Source organism: Stegodyphus dumicola, chromosome 1 (genome assembly GCF_044657685.1).
Source record: "Stegodyphus dumicola isolate Sdum_Otavi_A_Nest chromosome 1, ASM4465768v1".
NCBI classification, from domain to species: Eukaryota; Metazoa; Arthropoda; class Arachnida; order Araneae; family Eresidae; genus Stegodyphus; species Stegodyphus dumicola.
Genome location: NC_140768.1, coordinates 108,931,631 through 108,947,711, shown reverse-complemented (window position 1 = coordinate 108,947,711; position 16,081 = coordinate 108,931,631). Strand labels below are relative to the sequence as shown.

Genomic DNA, 16,081 nt, shown 5'->3' with positions numbered 1-16,081 from the left:
TCATGAGAAAAATAAATACAGAAAGCTTTGAGCTGAGAGGTTAGGCTCTTAACAACAGACTCTTAAAATTCCACAAGATGATTTTATAGAAAAAATGAATGGATAGGCTATAAATGTGTAGAATAGATTAATTTTTGGAGGATATCAAACAGATTGTTATTCTTTCCAGTTTGTCTTTACATGCATATGAACTCTGAAAAATGAGAAACTAGTGAATAATGAGTTGTATTACATTGCCATTTAGTCTTCAATTTTGCTTATCTCTACATGTGTTCTGTTGTTTTACACATGGGCACCAGTCTTAAGATTAAAGCTGACACTGAAATGAAAAACAATAATAACAGTAAAACACAATCCTCCCCTTCAGTTAGCCCTTCTTCTCCCCAAAAAAAGAACTTTAAAAAGAACAGGAGGAAATTCCATATTTGTAGAAGACTCCAAAATAACTTCTAAAGTTGGTAAAGAATCAAAAGACTCATAAGACTCAGAATCATGGGTGATATTTTTGGCAATGCATTAAACCAAAAAGTATCCAGTTTATTATCTTATTGTCTTTAATGATTTCAAAATGACACTTAGGCCCACATTTTATTGAAGTACATATTATATAAAGCAAGTTAATAAAGCACATGCAAGCACAAAATTTGAGTGGACATGAAAAAAAAAAATATATATATTAAGGATGCTAATACAATCAAAAATTTATTATCATTTACGAATACCACGTATCAAACGTTATGCTATATCATGTATCAAATGCATCATAGTATAACTAGACTTCAACATTAGTCATTGCTAACACACATATTTTCCCAATTATGTTTTATGCAATATTTTATTACACTCAGTTGCAATAATCCGAAATATTTTTTAAAAAAATAATTACAAAACAGCACTAAAAAGAACATCCTTTTATGCAGGACAGTTTTCATAAATTATAAACAAATATTTTAAATTTTTTTGCAAAGATAGTGAACCTCACTGAAATATTTATTTACTATAATTCAGTGTTTCTCAACTTTTTTTCCTCTATGCATCCCTTTTAACAATGTTAGAAGATCGTCAATCCCCTTTCCTTTACAAAACTTGAAAAATGCATATATATTTATTTAGATTTAGACTATTTTTTAACATGTTCAATAACTTTAACAAGAAAAAGTATAGAAATTTTTGGTAAATACCAAAACTTGAGTAAAAATTGTTTTTTGTATTCATAAACTAAAACTAAATACTTAACAGCTAAATAACAGGCTGACTGCATCCTTCTGAAATTATGAAATTTCCCCTTAGGGAGGAATTCCCACTTGGTTTAGAGCCTTGCTATGAATAATTAACTTCCTTTGTCAGAAAAAAGTTATTTCAAATAATAGTTATAATAATAGTTAAAAATTACTCTATTGCAATAAAACTTTGAAAAGAATTAGCTTAGACAAATAAACTTATTTGTTTGTCTAAGCTAATTCTTTTCAAAGTTTAAATAAACTTATTCATCCCATATTTAATTTTGGAACAATAAAGTAACAGATAAAAACGCACTGTTAATTGTAAAACATTTTTTAATATTTGTATACCTGTCAAAGCTATTCAGAAGGTCTACATTTTCTTCATTGCCAGAACAAGATGAATTTTCAGCTTCAACTAAATACAGAACATAAAAAATTAGGAGTTAATAGACTGTGCTAAATAAAATGCACTCATATCTGATATTCTAGTCATATGCAAATAAATTACATTAAAAAAGAAGAGTTACTATATTTAGACATTTCAAGTTGTATTATTTAACTCGATAATTCAAGATAATGATAAATGATCTATTATGTAATATAGTTTTTTGTTTTTACTCATAAGTATCATCTTTCAACAGCTTAAAGATGAAAAAAGTCAGTTGCACTTTTAAATTTTGCATTAGTGATCAATACAGTATTTTTTTTTTTTTTTAATTCCTCCATTGCAATATTTTATTACAATAAAAACAAGTACCTGGCAATTTCTCCAAATGAATGAAAAAATGTAACTGTGTATTACTACGTATGATCAACTACACATGCTGATTATAGGATAATTGGTTTAATAACTGGCTTATAACAGAAATGAAGCAGTTTTTGTGACATTTAGTCTCAAAGCTGTAAGTATCTAAAAGATTCATTCTGCCACGTCAGCAGCAAATTTATTAAAATAAAAAGGGAAGAAAAAAAGTAATCAATGACAGCAAGTGGTAAGATAAAAATATCTATATGATCTATTTTGAGATGCTTGTTGTTGGTAGGACTGTCGTTGGAGACTAAATTGGTGGCACTGATGGCATCTTCAAGTTAATTTTATTAAATTTCCTTATTAGCTCAGTCTTTGAGAAACGTGAATGTAAAGGCATACTACTACTTTAAGGGCAAGCCACAGTAAACCGAGTTCTCTTCAAAGAACATCTTTCAACAGCTTAAAAATGAAACTGTGCCTTGACCTTCTAGTGATAGCATAACCTCTGTACAGATTCACAATGGCAACTTTTGTTGCATACCCAGAAGGTACTAGTATCACTGCTGCATAAAAAAATTGGACTAAATACAGTAAATTTTTAAAGTAGCAAAAACTGAATTGCCTGCTTTAAATGTATCCAAGTCTAAAACCCATACACTAGCTGCAGAAATGATCAAAGCTAAAGTGTTAATCTTGCTAGAAATTTTTTTTAAAAAAAAAGACTATATAATTAAGCAATTCTCTGAGAAACGCATTATGACTGAAGAAGGGAACTTAAATATTTTTGCCATGAATACTATAGCTTTCTAAGTAAATCTAAATCCAAAGATTTGGAAAATCCAGTGGGAGAGGGGAAACAATTCAAAATATATTACTTCTTAATGAATTTCTTTCAGAGTGAATATATTTGGTACCTAATTTCATAAATTAAAAGAAAATGTGTGCTTAGAGAAAAGTGAAGTTATATTGGAAGCAGTATTCTTGATAAAAAGTTTTGCAATTGGCTAAATAGGACAATAGAAAATAAATATGATAACAGATCAAAGTTAGGAGCTAGTAAATGTTTAAGAATTTCTAAGGAAACATTGCTATTCATTCAAGTAAAAATATTAGCAAAATTATCGATATCTGAAACATATTAGTTTTTACCAATACATATACTGATTTCTCCAAATAACTTTCTCAAATCACATATCCACATATTCTCATATCTACTAAAAATAACTAATACCCTAATGATGGGAAAATTCAAAAAATTTAATCTTTAAATTCTCTTTTTCCCTCTTCTAAAGAAAATTCGTACACATGCAAAAACAGTAATAAAGTTAAATCTTTTTTTTAGCATTATTAATGAAAGTACTAAAGCACTTTTCTGATTGTTTATCCTTTACTATCTATTACTTTAAATGAAGTGTTTTCAATTACTTTCATTCTACTTACAACTACGGAAAGCTTCCCTTAATCATTATATTCGGTATAAATACATATATCAAATACTATGTATCGAATATAATGAATGAAAATTTCAGAAAAATTTCAAAAGTGAATTCATTTCTTTAAATATTTTTTTCATTTAGAGCGAATGTGTTGGATGGCATATCAATTCCAACAGAATAATGGTTTTGAAGCCCATGATAGCATCCATAAAATTCCTATTAAAATAGAGTTTATAATTCTACATCTTTCGGAATGAAAAATTAACACGAGTGTTTTATAGGAAAAGTAGCTAATTATTAAATTATGTAATAAAAACAAAATTACTAATTTCACATGCTACCTTCTTGAACATTCATTTTGTTGTTCAAAACCAGAAATGTATCACAAGCAAAAGAAAATAATCTATTTTTCATATTTTAATAATATTTACTGTACAGCATAATTTCTGCCATTATTTAAGACTTCTTGCTAGCATGATGGTAATTTGTAAATACCATTTTTTGAAAACTGTCTTGTCTTAAAGGCAAAGAACTCAAGTAGTACTTGATTGGTATTTGCTTCAGTTTTTAATTTTCTCCCTTCGAAAATTTTTGAAAGGAGAGAACCATGTGATAATCAGAGGTTTTTAGATCTGAGGACTGTGGTGGCTAAAGCAGAATTTCTCAACCTAAATATAAAATGTTCTGGCAAGTTGCCAAAGCAGCATGTGGTCTGGCATTATTGAATTTTCTCCCTTCAAAATATTTTGGAAGGAGAGAACCATGTGATAATCAGAGGTTTTTTAGGTCTGAAGACTATGGTGGCTAAGGCAGAATTTCTCAACCTAGCTATAAAATGTTCTGGTAAGTTGCCAAAGCAGCATGTGGTCTGGCATTACTATGATGCAGTATGATGTGCTTTCTATTGAACATCTCCAGCCTTTTTTCCTTGACTACTTTGTTTAAATTATCCATTTATTAACAGTATCTTTCTGAATTGAGCTTTTTGTTAGGTTTCAGAAGTACATATTACATTGGTCCTTGAATGTTCTTTAGAAAGTCCTCCACGAAGGCATCCCTCCCCTTAGGCAGATAAGCTTTGCCATAATTATATAACCTTACCTAAACTTGAATGTTCTATTGTATACACAGCATTCTCTTATTCAGTCTCAAGCACAGTTTAGAGATGGAGCTGGCAGATTGTTCAGCCAAACAGTATGCTTTTTTCCTAACAATATTTTCATAGGTAATCCACTTTTCATCCCCAGTTATCATACAGTCTAAGTAGGGTTTGTTTTTTGTTCCAGCAAGTAAAGATGTGAACATGCAAATTTTTCTCATTGACTCATGAGGTACTCATTTGGATAGTTATAAAAGTTATAAAGAATCCTAGTAATAATATGGTCCAAAACAATTTGTTGAGCTGAGTTAAGCTTTTCCACAATCACCAATGTTGTCAAAAAAGCATTTTGCTCTATCGTGGTCTTAAAAATATCATCATCAATTAAAGATGGCCGCACAGAGCTTGGCTTATCATTACGGTTGAAATCACCAGCTTCAAAATTTTCGAACCATCTCCAAGACATTCTACCTAAAACTGCATTTCCACTGAAAATTTTCAATAAATTTTGACATGCTTCTGTTGCATTTCTTTCTTGTTGGAATTCATACAAAATATAGTATTGTAAATGTGCTTTATCAGTAGCCATATTTACACGATTGCATTTCAGTTAATTTAAAAAGAGCACATGCACATAAATGCAATGATAAAGAGAGACATACTTATATGTCTCAAATGAGCACACGCACATGTGCTGAAACTTGAAATAACATGATCAGACAGAACTTTCTGGTACACCTTATATATATATAATACATAAAATTTTAAACGCTTTAAATTGTTCATCGCGCTAATTTTTAAATGATTGAAAATAATACAATTAGTTTATTGTTTAGTTTTAAGGAAAATTTTTTATCTTTTTGATTACCCACCCTTCCACCAAAAAGTTGCAAATTCATTGGCAACTTTAGAGAGCATTTGCAAATTCATTGCCAACTAATTTTTCACTAATCTAAATCACGAAAGGCAACAGTGATTTTTAGAACGGCAGTGCACTAAGAATTCCATATAACAGCAATTAATCAATAAAATTAAGAAAAGCTAGCAATATCAGTAATAAAATGCTTATTTTTTAGAGAAATCCTTCCCCCTCCCCCCACTTTTGTTCTCTAAATGTGCATAGCGGTCCAATTCCGCGAAAAAAATCATCAAAGAATTGCCAAATTCTGCATTGCGCACTGTCAAAACAGACATGTGCTAAGCTCATACCTGGGTTCCCACATAAATACTTGTTGGTGACATCATGAGTTGCCACATTATTATTTTACTACTGTTTTGCCTCATGAATTTTTTTCCAGCTTCGTGTGGATAGTCAGAAAAACTAAAATTTTATTTAAAATGTAAAATAAAACTAATATATAAATGCCATTATTAGAGCCTTTACCATAAAATAATCAAAAATTAATAATTACCTTTATCTTTTATACAGCTTTTTAAATTTGTTGAATTTGTGGTAACTTGTTCATGATTTGATCTGTTTTCTCCAATTATCACATCAGAACTGTCATCTGAGAAATTAACATTTAAGACTAATACACTTTCATCAAAATTTTTCTTATTTTCCTCCGTTTCTTTATTCTTAGCTTTACCAGATGCTATTACTTCATACTGATAATTATCTGGTATACAAGTCGCATCAAGTTCAATAGCGTTAATGAATTTATCTGTTACACTAGGTGTTTGAACATCAGCACGTAATGATGTGGAGTTACTCTGGTGATTACTAGAATTTTCTTTTTCATTTTCATCACATACAATAAATTCTTCATTGGAAATATTTGGTGAATTCTTTGGAAGGAAAACGCTTTTTGATAATTTAGTTTGCCGATACGTGGGTTTTTTGTAATTCGAAGGAGGTGCATCTAATGTTAATTTGTATTTCGAAGTGGTCTTTATAGGTTTAACAGGGCAAACTTTCTTCAGTAACTTTTTTTTATCACATGCTTTCCAAGAGCTTTCATTTTCCTGTTCTTTCTTTTTATTTATAGATATCTGAAAATCTTCATCATTTGACACATTTGCTACATTATTTAAGACAGATTTTACTTCCTTTTTACTCTCAGGAATCAAAGATGGTGATATATGACAGAAATTATCTTTGTCTTTACTCAACTCATCTCTATTAATATAATACTTGCCAGATTTTTCACTTTTCAAAACATTTTTATCTTTCTTATCATTTATTAAACTCTCACTTTTATTCATTTTGTCCACAAATGAATTATTATTTTTTATTTCCCCTTCATTTTCTTTTGCAGACTTTAAAGAAGTTACAAAAGATGTATTTTCAGAACATCTAACAGCAGTTTTAAAATTATCAGATACAGTTTTTTTAGGAATCAAAATTGTATTTTTCTCTTTATTCTCAACTTCAGTTTGTAGTTTCTCTTTCAAAACTATTACATTATTTTTCTTAAAACTTTGACCACCGAATGAAGAATCATTACAAGGCCTTTTTTTGGCAACCTTCAATTCTTGCTGATTATCTCTGATATCTTTGCAAATTTCTACAGCCCCACATAATTCTTCATTACCAATATTTGATATATTAGAGAGACCAACTGATTGAACATTAATTTTTGGCACAGAATTGGCACACAAGTTCTTATTAGCATCTTTAGCAATATCTAAAGTATCTGGTGCTAAGATTAATGAATCAGTAGGCATACATGAATTTTGTCCTAAATTGACTGGAAAATAAGTACAGCTCAAACCAAGAGAGCCTTGTCCTTGATCATTTATAATATTCTTCAGGAGATTTTGCTTTGCTTTTGAAGAAGTGACAATGGATTTATCAAACTTCAGTGGAGATGGAGTAATGATATCCTCATTATCTGTTTTAGAATCCTCAAGATCCTGCACAACATCTAAAACCCTGCATTTAGTTGGATCATGTTCAGTTTTGCTTTCATCATTGCTTGCATTAGATAATTCAGTTGATTTTCTGAAATAAAAAAGTAATGATAAAATTTAAATATTTTAAAATCATATTTTGATTCTTATCCTGAAATTTTGAGTATTTATATGAATGAAAAATTTTGTGTCATTATTATTATAATGTATTAGATGAGAAAATGATATAATTTTAATAACAAGAGGCAAAATTTATCTTAAATGTCTTCTTTTTTCACAGTAAATATTGATTGAATGTTAGTTCATGATTGCTTTGCTGTGATTGGTTGTGCTTATATTAGGCTGACATAAAGTTCAGAAGTTAGAAGGAAAGGATTTGGCAAGCTAGTTTGCGATACTCGATCTTTGAATACGACAAAAAAATCACTATGTAAATGAATCTATCTGGTGACTGTTTATGTCTTGGATGAATTTTAAAATTTAGAAGAACTTGTTTTCTGAATGCAATGAGGAAGAGGAAGATTGTGTGAATATTTTCTAAATTTTCAGAATCTGGTTCCGAAACGTTGGGGGGAGGAGGATATGTGAGGAAATATGGTAATTCAAAATGAAACTGGGAAAACACAGTTTATCTTAACATTAAGAAAAGCATGCATGCTCATGAATTCAAAATAAGATCATAAAATGAGAAATTCTAAGCCAGAACAAGATTCCATTAACTGGATGATTTTAATGTGATATTTGTTCAAAATTTCACAGTAAATTCATATTTGCCACACATTTATGTGCATAGCAAATTTTTACTACACATACATGTGTCCATAAAATAAACTGCCCTTGAACTCTTATATATTTGGTATTGCAGCTATGTACTATTGAGAAGGTCTGGATTACAAGTTGATTCCCTTTTATAAATTTTGTTAAAAAATTTTAATAATAATAATAATATTAAAAAAAAAAACCTGAACAGTTTCAGATTTTAAATTACGTCCAAATGGGCATTTTTTAAACATTTTGTCTGTTACCCTTATTTATTAAATATCATGTTCTTTGCACTTAAACCATAAAATTCAGTTCAAGAGCAATATCGCTAAATAGTTTTAAATTGAGCATATCTTTAGAATTTCCAATACAGAGTCTCATGCACTGGAGACATAAATGTTTTTTCTGTACAATGTTGCCATTGCTCGCTTTGAAATCCTTGAGTTTGTTAATCAAAAATTCATTAAAGTTTTACAAAATATGAAATCAATCATAAAACAAATTCCAAATTTCAAATTTGGGCTTCCACATGCCCATGTTCGCAGTAGGATTACGTCATTCAAAATGCAATGGCTCTATGTACCATTGTTTTATCACAATGCGAGAAATACACATACATTTATCAGGACTTAAAAGAGAAGGGCTAGCTCATAGAGCTTTTTCCCCCGAAACAGGCAGTGGGGAGTGATGACGTAGCCATGATGACACTGAGCGCGGAGATGCAATTGACAGCATAGAAATTAGTGTTTTAAATTTGAAGAACCAGCGTTTAAAATTAGCTGTGTGTGAAAGATAGTTATAATTTAGAAGAGACAATGTTACTGCAGTATGCGATTTACACTGAACATTAAAAAATTTAATAGTACTTATAAAAACAGATAAAATACGCTACTCTTAACATAAAGCTCCTTTTTTTTAATTTGCAGGGATTTTTTTTCTTTAAATACCTGTTTATTTCTAATCATTTCTTTATCTGCGATTTAACTAAGAGAACTCTAATACTGCTTCTAAAATAACTATAATAACAGCTATTTAAAATTAATCAAAAAGCAACCTTAAATTGGCATATTTTTCAAAATTTCTGCTAATCTAAGTTTGAGTTTCAGCCTAATTGTAAATTTTACATTGGTATATTTACCGATTCAATATAATAACATATATTTTTTAATAACTTTGTAACTTAGGCTTACATTAATATTATATTGAAATAAATACATGTAAGATCTTAATTTAGACAAAACAACTTTACTCACAGTACCTAAAAAAAATTATTTAATTTTCAAAAGGGGAGGTTAAGGATGCAGGTCTTCTTATGCCAATTACTTTAATGTTATATTATTATATTTTATTTAGAATGTTAAGCTAGCACAAAATCGAATCAATTATAACACAGGGTACAATAACAATAACTTAACAAAATTAGTTCTCATTTGAAATATTCTTTACGCTATTAACTTCTAAAATGTCATCTAGAAATATTTTAAATCAAAACACATTATATATACTTACTTGTACAGTCGCAGTGCAACTACAAATTGTTGAAATATTATTTACTGTCTGCCACATTCGTAGCAATCCACTTTTTTGCCTTTTGGGTTGCTTTTCTTTGGGGAAAAAACATATGCATTTCTATTTAAGAAAGGTATTCTAATAAAAGTTCGCACTCTGCAAAATAAACGAATTGCTTCTCTGTTAACTTCAGGATAATGTTTCTTCAGTTTATTAATTAAAGAGCCAATTACATGCTTCTATTTATAGTAAGTTGTACCATGAACTGCACAAAATATGTTTTCGAGCTCGTAAACTGTATTCATCCATGAATGGAAAGGTGTAGTCAAACCTCCTAAGGACAATAATTTAATCCATTCTGAATTAAAGTATTGGTTCATCAGCAATATTTTTAGATATTGTTCAAACTGATGGGCCTTTGTCTCGCACACGGTAGGCAATATAACCTGCAACATATGTTAATGCTTCTTTTTCGGTGGTCGAAAATTGTCTGGCGGAATTCAATTCTAATTCCCAAGCCATAAGAGAAGGTTCCTCTATAATATCCAAAATCAAATCATCAATAGTATTTAATGGAAAAGCACCTTCCTCCTTAGTTTTCAAAGCCCTTTCAAGTATTTCTGATGTTACATATGAATCAATATTTCTGCTTTCTTTAGTCATGCACACTTTTAAAGATAAATTTGGCAGCTTATTAGTGAGTATTAATTGCTTTAAGCGGCGTATAACTTCACTAGGTGATGGATGGTCATTAAACCTACCAAGCCCTCGAATCTGACTAAAGAGACTTTCAAGTGTATCCTGAGTTAATCTAGAGGTTAAAATATATTTAGCATCATGCATTGATTTCAAATCCTGGTGTAGGCCAAAAAGAGAATTTATTGAAATTATTATTCTTTTTTGGAAAGGCAGTATGTTGGATTTTCCCTGAACTCTTAATCCACCAATGACTTTGTTCATTAATTCCAAAACTTGAATTTGTTTTTCATGATGTTCATTTAATCCAAAGGCTGCTTTAAGTATTTTATCTAAAGGAGAGTATGGCTTGGTACAATGCATAACATAAAAAAAATTGTCGATTAACTCAAAGTAGTCAGATGCTTTTTGATTTCCTGTTAGGTGGAGTATACCTTTTGCGGTAGTTTCTGAAAATAACGTTTTCGCTGGAACGACTTTTTGTCTCTTGTTTCCCTTGACCATTAAATAATTTGGTTTTACTTTGTGACACAATTTAATTTCTTCTGAATCTCTATTTAAAACCTCTTTGATAATATCAACGTTTAAAACAGTTCCATCTTCTAAAACAAATCCTTTACCTAAAACGTGTGGTTTCTCGGTAATTTGAAGCAGTGCGCTAAATCTGCAAAAACCCATATTTTTTTTTTTTTTCGTTTGCAATACTGTATTTGGAAACTGAGAACTATTAATCGAAATTTGTAACACAAAGTACTAGATCCTCCTAAATCAGACACTATTGCTTTCACTTCTACTCCAGATGATTGAATATGTCTTATGGATGAAAAAAGTTGTTTCTTCATTGGTGTGTTAAAATCAAAAAAAATATTGTTTGTTTCCACTGCGAAATGAGACCTCTGATTAAAACAAACTGCATCTTTTGAAAAGAACCGAGAATTTGGTCCAGTTTAGAGTCATAGCAGAGTTTAGAATCTATATGCATTTCGTTGAAACCGAGAACGCATATTTTTTCTACAGAATTAAAATATTCGCATCGTTCTTTCATTACAGCAAAAACATCACTCTGAATTCCTGGACTACATGAAAATTTAGCGCACCATGTCCTTAATGTGTTAGTGCTAGGTAAAGGAATTCCTATTTTTTCTATCCAAAAATCGTAGCTTTTAGATGACAGAGCTCTAATGACAATGCAACGCGAAATATCTTCACTAGTCCACCTGATTTTTTTCCTTCTTTTCTAGCAATGCGTTAATCTGCGTCTTTGTAAAAGTAAGCTTTAGACCGTTTTTCCAAATTCTCCGATCCGTGCTGTTTTTTCCTAAATTTTGCTGTTTGGGATTTTAATTTCTGAATTTCCGATACAAATTTCTTTCTAGATGTCGTCCACCATCTTTGTCACTGAGCAAACATTCTAAAATTTTTTTCTCTATTTTTCACTATTTCATTACAATTTCCTAAGGATAGTATTTTGTTCTTCAAATTATCAATACATTCTTATTTATCTTTACACTTAAAGCATTCAGGAATATTGTCACTTAGGACATTGTCACTTGTGAATTTTATTTCAAAATCTTTCACATTTGATTTATTATTTTCAGCTTCAATTTCGTTCTCGTCCTCAAAATAAATTTTCTTTGGGCTTAATTCGTGTAGTTTTCCAAAACCAATCTGCATTAGTTTTCTTTTCAAATGTCTCCGATTTCTTGGCGTTATTTCGTTTACTGCACGCGATAAATTTACTTTCGGCACAGTATTGCATTTCAACAGTTTCTTTTGTGGCAATCCAAGCAAGCGATTTCTTATGTCATCTTCATAATCACTGCACAGAAAATGTTCGCCACAAATTCTTTCGTTTTTCACATTAATAGAATCCTGTCTTCGACATTCATGTATCCATTCTTTCGTCAAAAGCAAATTGTCCTTTGGGAAAGCATGAAATACAATATCTCTTCCTTTCGTATTTCTATAAGTGTTATGGCATGTTGCTACAGCACAAGAAGGCCATATTACATAACGAATACTTTTAATATAGAATTTAAAAAGAAAACTGACTAAAACTATATATAAAATTATTTATATAAGTATTGTATAATTATTTATATATAATATATATAGAAAACAAATATGTATGATTAAAATTAATTTGGGATATGCGACCTCCAGAAAATCCTTTCGTAACTGAATGAAACTAGTTTTAAACGTGCGAAATCAGAGCAGGTGCAACACAGACACGTCAGATTACTTCGAATTCACCCCCTCCATGAGGCTCGCATCGGCAAGGAGTCGAACAAAGAAATGACCTAGCCCTTCTATTTATCCCTGTCATTTATGCAGATTTTACATTATTTAATTTCTTCAAATATAATGCAGGACTCTAACATTTGGTGGCAACAGTTTGAAAAGTTAAATGGACATTTAATAGTGAACCAATGCAAAATTGCAAAAAGAAACAATAGTCCTTCATGGATAAAGCCCCTTTTAAATAATAATAATAATAATAAAAAAAAAAAAAAAAAAAAAAAAAGAGGAGAAAACAGATCTAGAGGGTTTAAGTTAGGTGATAATGGTAGCCATTTCATTGGTCTCTCACATCGAATAAATTTTGAATTTATTTCTACAAAAAATCCAGGGCCTTACAGATTTCTGTGGTAGACCATGATCACACTAAAACCTCATAGCAGAGAAATCTTTCTTTCAGGAAGACATAGTTAAAATACCATAAAAAGTGAATGACCCAATCAGCATTTCATTTCATAATCCACATCAAACAGTTATTAATTATAAAGATTACAAATTGAGAAATGTTACATATTAGGGAACCATAGAGAAATATTACTCAACAACCTTTAATGGAAATAAAAAAATCTCGATTTATTCTTTTTTTTTTTTTTTTTTTTTTTTTTTAATCTAAGGCTAAATTCTGTTTCCTAACACTGAAAAATTCTTAAAAATCATGAATTTTAAAATTAAATATCTCACTCAATTTTTGTTTTATACAAGTTAACTCTTGGTATTTTATGTTTTATAACGAGTATAATATTATTCTAAATATAAATGTAAAGACAAGGGAAAATTGTAAAAAGTTAGATTTTGTAATTTTTACAAAATAGGCTTTTTAAATTAAAAAAAATCTGATGTGTACACCACAACTTCCTTGCATGGAATATTAAATTATACACTCTTCCTTTAAACTTATTCAACTGAATTTAATCTACTTCATCGATAATGCATAAACCATAATAGAATAAACACACTCTTTAAAATTCACTATATTTATTTACCATAGCGACATTCTGATGCTAGATTCACTTAACAGTGTTACATCTCATTCATTTTATCACTCAGCATGCACGAAAATTACATCATCTGAAAAACAGGGTTCGTACACATTTCTGCACATGGAAATTAAGGACTTTTAAAGATCATTACTGAAAAAATTAAGGACCTATGAGCAAATAGCAAATTAATAAATTCACTTAAAATATTATCTGTGCCTGAACTTCACTTTTGTAATACCACGCAAAAAACATATAGATCCGTAAGTGGGATGCAGTATAATTAAACATAGCTTAATTAACATAATTAAATTAGTTTGAGCATAAAATATACTTTATGAAATTTATCAAACAGCATTAAATATTTTAGACTTACAATAGTTCAGTATATTTGAAAGAACATAAGTAACATTTTATTCACATTTTACTAATAGTTAGTTTCATGTTGATTTTTTTTTTTTTTGTCTCATTACTTGCTCAATCTAGAGGTTTATTAAATAGCAGGTAGATTTTGTGTCAAGCGTCATAGTTTAAAATGAGAAGTAAAATCATAATCAGAATAATTTATAACAAAAGACTGGCTGTTGTCACCGCTGCTCCTTACGTAGAGAGAGACCTGCTGATCAGAACAAAAGAGAGGCCTGATGTGGGCACGGTTAGCTAGTTTTGAAAGTTAGTTGGGCTCTGTCTGTTGCGGTTAGTGTCGTAGCTTCGTGTAGAGTTCCAGGGGTTGTAACCAAGTTAATATACTTTAAGGTTCCAATAAGCCACTAAAGCACCAGAGGTGACACTAAGTTGCTCTGTATTATTTTAGGTCTCACTAGATACTAAGAATAAGTTTCACATGAATTTTTACATTTTTGTGTTTAAATCTTGTGCCACGCTAAGGAATAATGAAAGGCAATAACTCACTTCATTATGCAGAGATAATTTTTAAGAGTAAGCAGTTAGTTATAAATTAAATTAGGTAGTTAGAAAACCTTAGTCAGTATGGATTTACATGATTACTATTAAATTTTACTTATTTTTTAACAATATTGTTAAAAGTCCCTATTAAAATCACAATCTAATAAAATTTCACACTTTAAAATACATGCAATTTATGTCATTGATTCTTAAACGATATTAGGATAATTATACATTAAAAGCTACAAAACATTTATGTTTTGTAGTTTTGTAGCTTTTAATGCCTTTTGTAGCTACAAAACATTTATGTTTTGTAGCAACAACACTCAACAAAATATTTATGCATCTTTTTAATTTGAAGCCTTCAAAGACATTTTGGCTTAATTTATATCAATTTTCTTCTCTTTAAACATCTTTCCTAACAATTAAAAATCTGTTTGAATACACAAACCAATGTTCTGACTAGTTTCTGCGTACTTTATCTCCTAAGTTGTCAACCTCTCCACAATGTACCTATGAGGGTTTAATTGATCTGGTAAAAGTTAAATAGTCCAAAAACTCCCGACAGACGTGAAGCAAGTTATCGCTATATCTCAAAGTAACTACAAAGTCAGACAAACGTTTAAATAAGCCTCTTATTTAAAAAGAACTTAAAGGCACGTTCTTATGCTAACCAATTCAAATGCAATTTATGGTGATGTAATTAAACAAGAACAATCAAATTCAAACAAAAAAAATGTGGACTAGTGGTCAAAGACTATACAATTTAATTTTAATTTAAGCTGGCTCAGTAACTCTATCGTCATAACAAATTCAAATGTCAGCAGCGATAATGCAAAGACAAAAAGTTGCAAATTATCAGAGCTGGCAGGAACTAATGCAACGAGCAAGCGGAGATTAAAAACACATTCTATCTTACACGCCAAAAACCTCAGTTTAAAAACTGTTTAAGCGATTTGCATTCTGGGGAGGAAATAGAAATGGGAAATTATAGTAAAGGCTGAAAATATAAACAACTGGGTAATTTACATACTAATACTTGTATATATATTTGAAGAATAATTTTCTTTCTCTGTATGTTCTCAGTTTCTTTCTTCAACGTGCTTCCTTTTCATTTTAGAATTTTTGGACTTAATTAAAGATTTCTGTTATTCAAAAAAAATTACATGCATTTAGAATGCATAGAAAAAGCTGCTAATTTTATTTCTTTAGTAATATGAACATTCAGGAAAAATAGGAAATACTATATGTGGAAAGGGCCGGTTACAGAGCTAATGTGGCAGAATTTTTAGAAGTTAGTGACACACCGAGCAACAAAATGTAGAAATGGCAAAACTTTTAGAATTTAGAGCAGGCACTGGAAGCAGAATTTAGAAAGGCACTAGTCAGCAAAATTTAGGATCTACAGAGATAAGTTTAATATTCCATGTGATTGCACCAGGTGAGAAAATGCCTAGCGTCAGACCTGTGTATGATGCATTAACCACTTCCCAGTTTTGCCCGAACGCCGTTCGGGTACTCGTAAATGGCACTTTTTTGATTTTCCCGAGCAGCGCTCGGGCAAAACTTTT

General features: G+C 30.1%; 1 protein-coding gene across 1 annotated transcript in view; it reads right to left on the bottom strand.

The window, feature by feature from the left end:
- The window catches only part of LOC118202802 (uncharacterized), a 45,877-nt gene that overhangs the window by 14,100 nt on the left and 15,696 nt on the right, over window positions 1-16,081 (bottom strand). The window contains exons 5-6 of the mRNA XM_085819204.1: window positions 5,922-7,453; window positions 1,572-1,638 (exon numbers count right to left, since the gene is read on the bottom strand). Coding sequence (XP_085675330.1) covers window positions 1,572-1,638; window positions 5,922-7,453 — 1,599 coding nt within the window. The remainder of the gene's footprint in view (window positions 1-1,571; window positions 1,639-5,921; window positions 7,454-16,081) is intronic.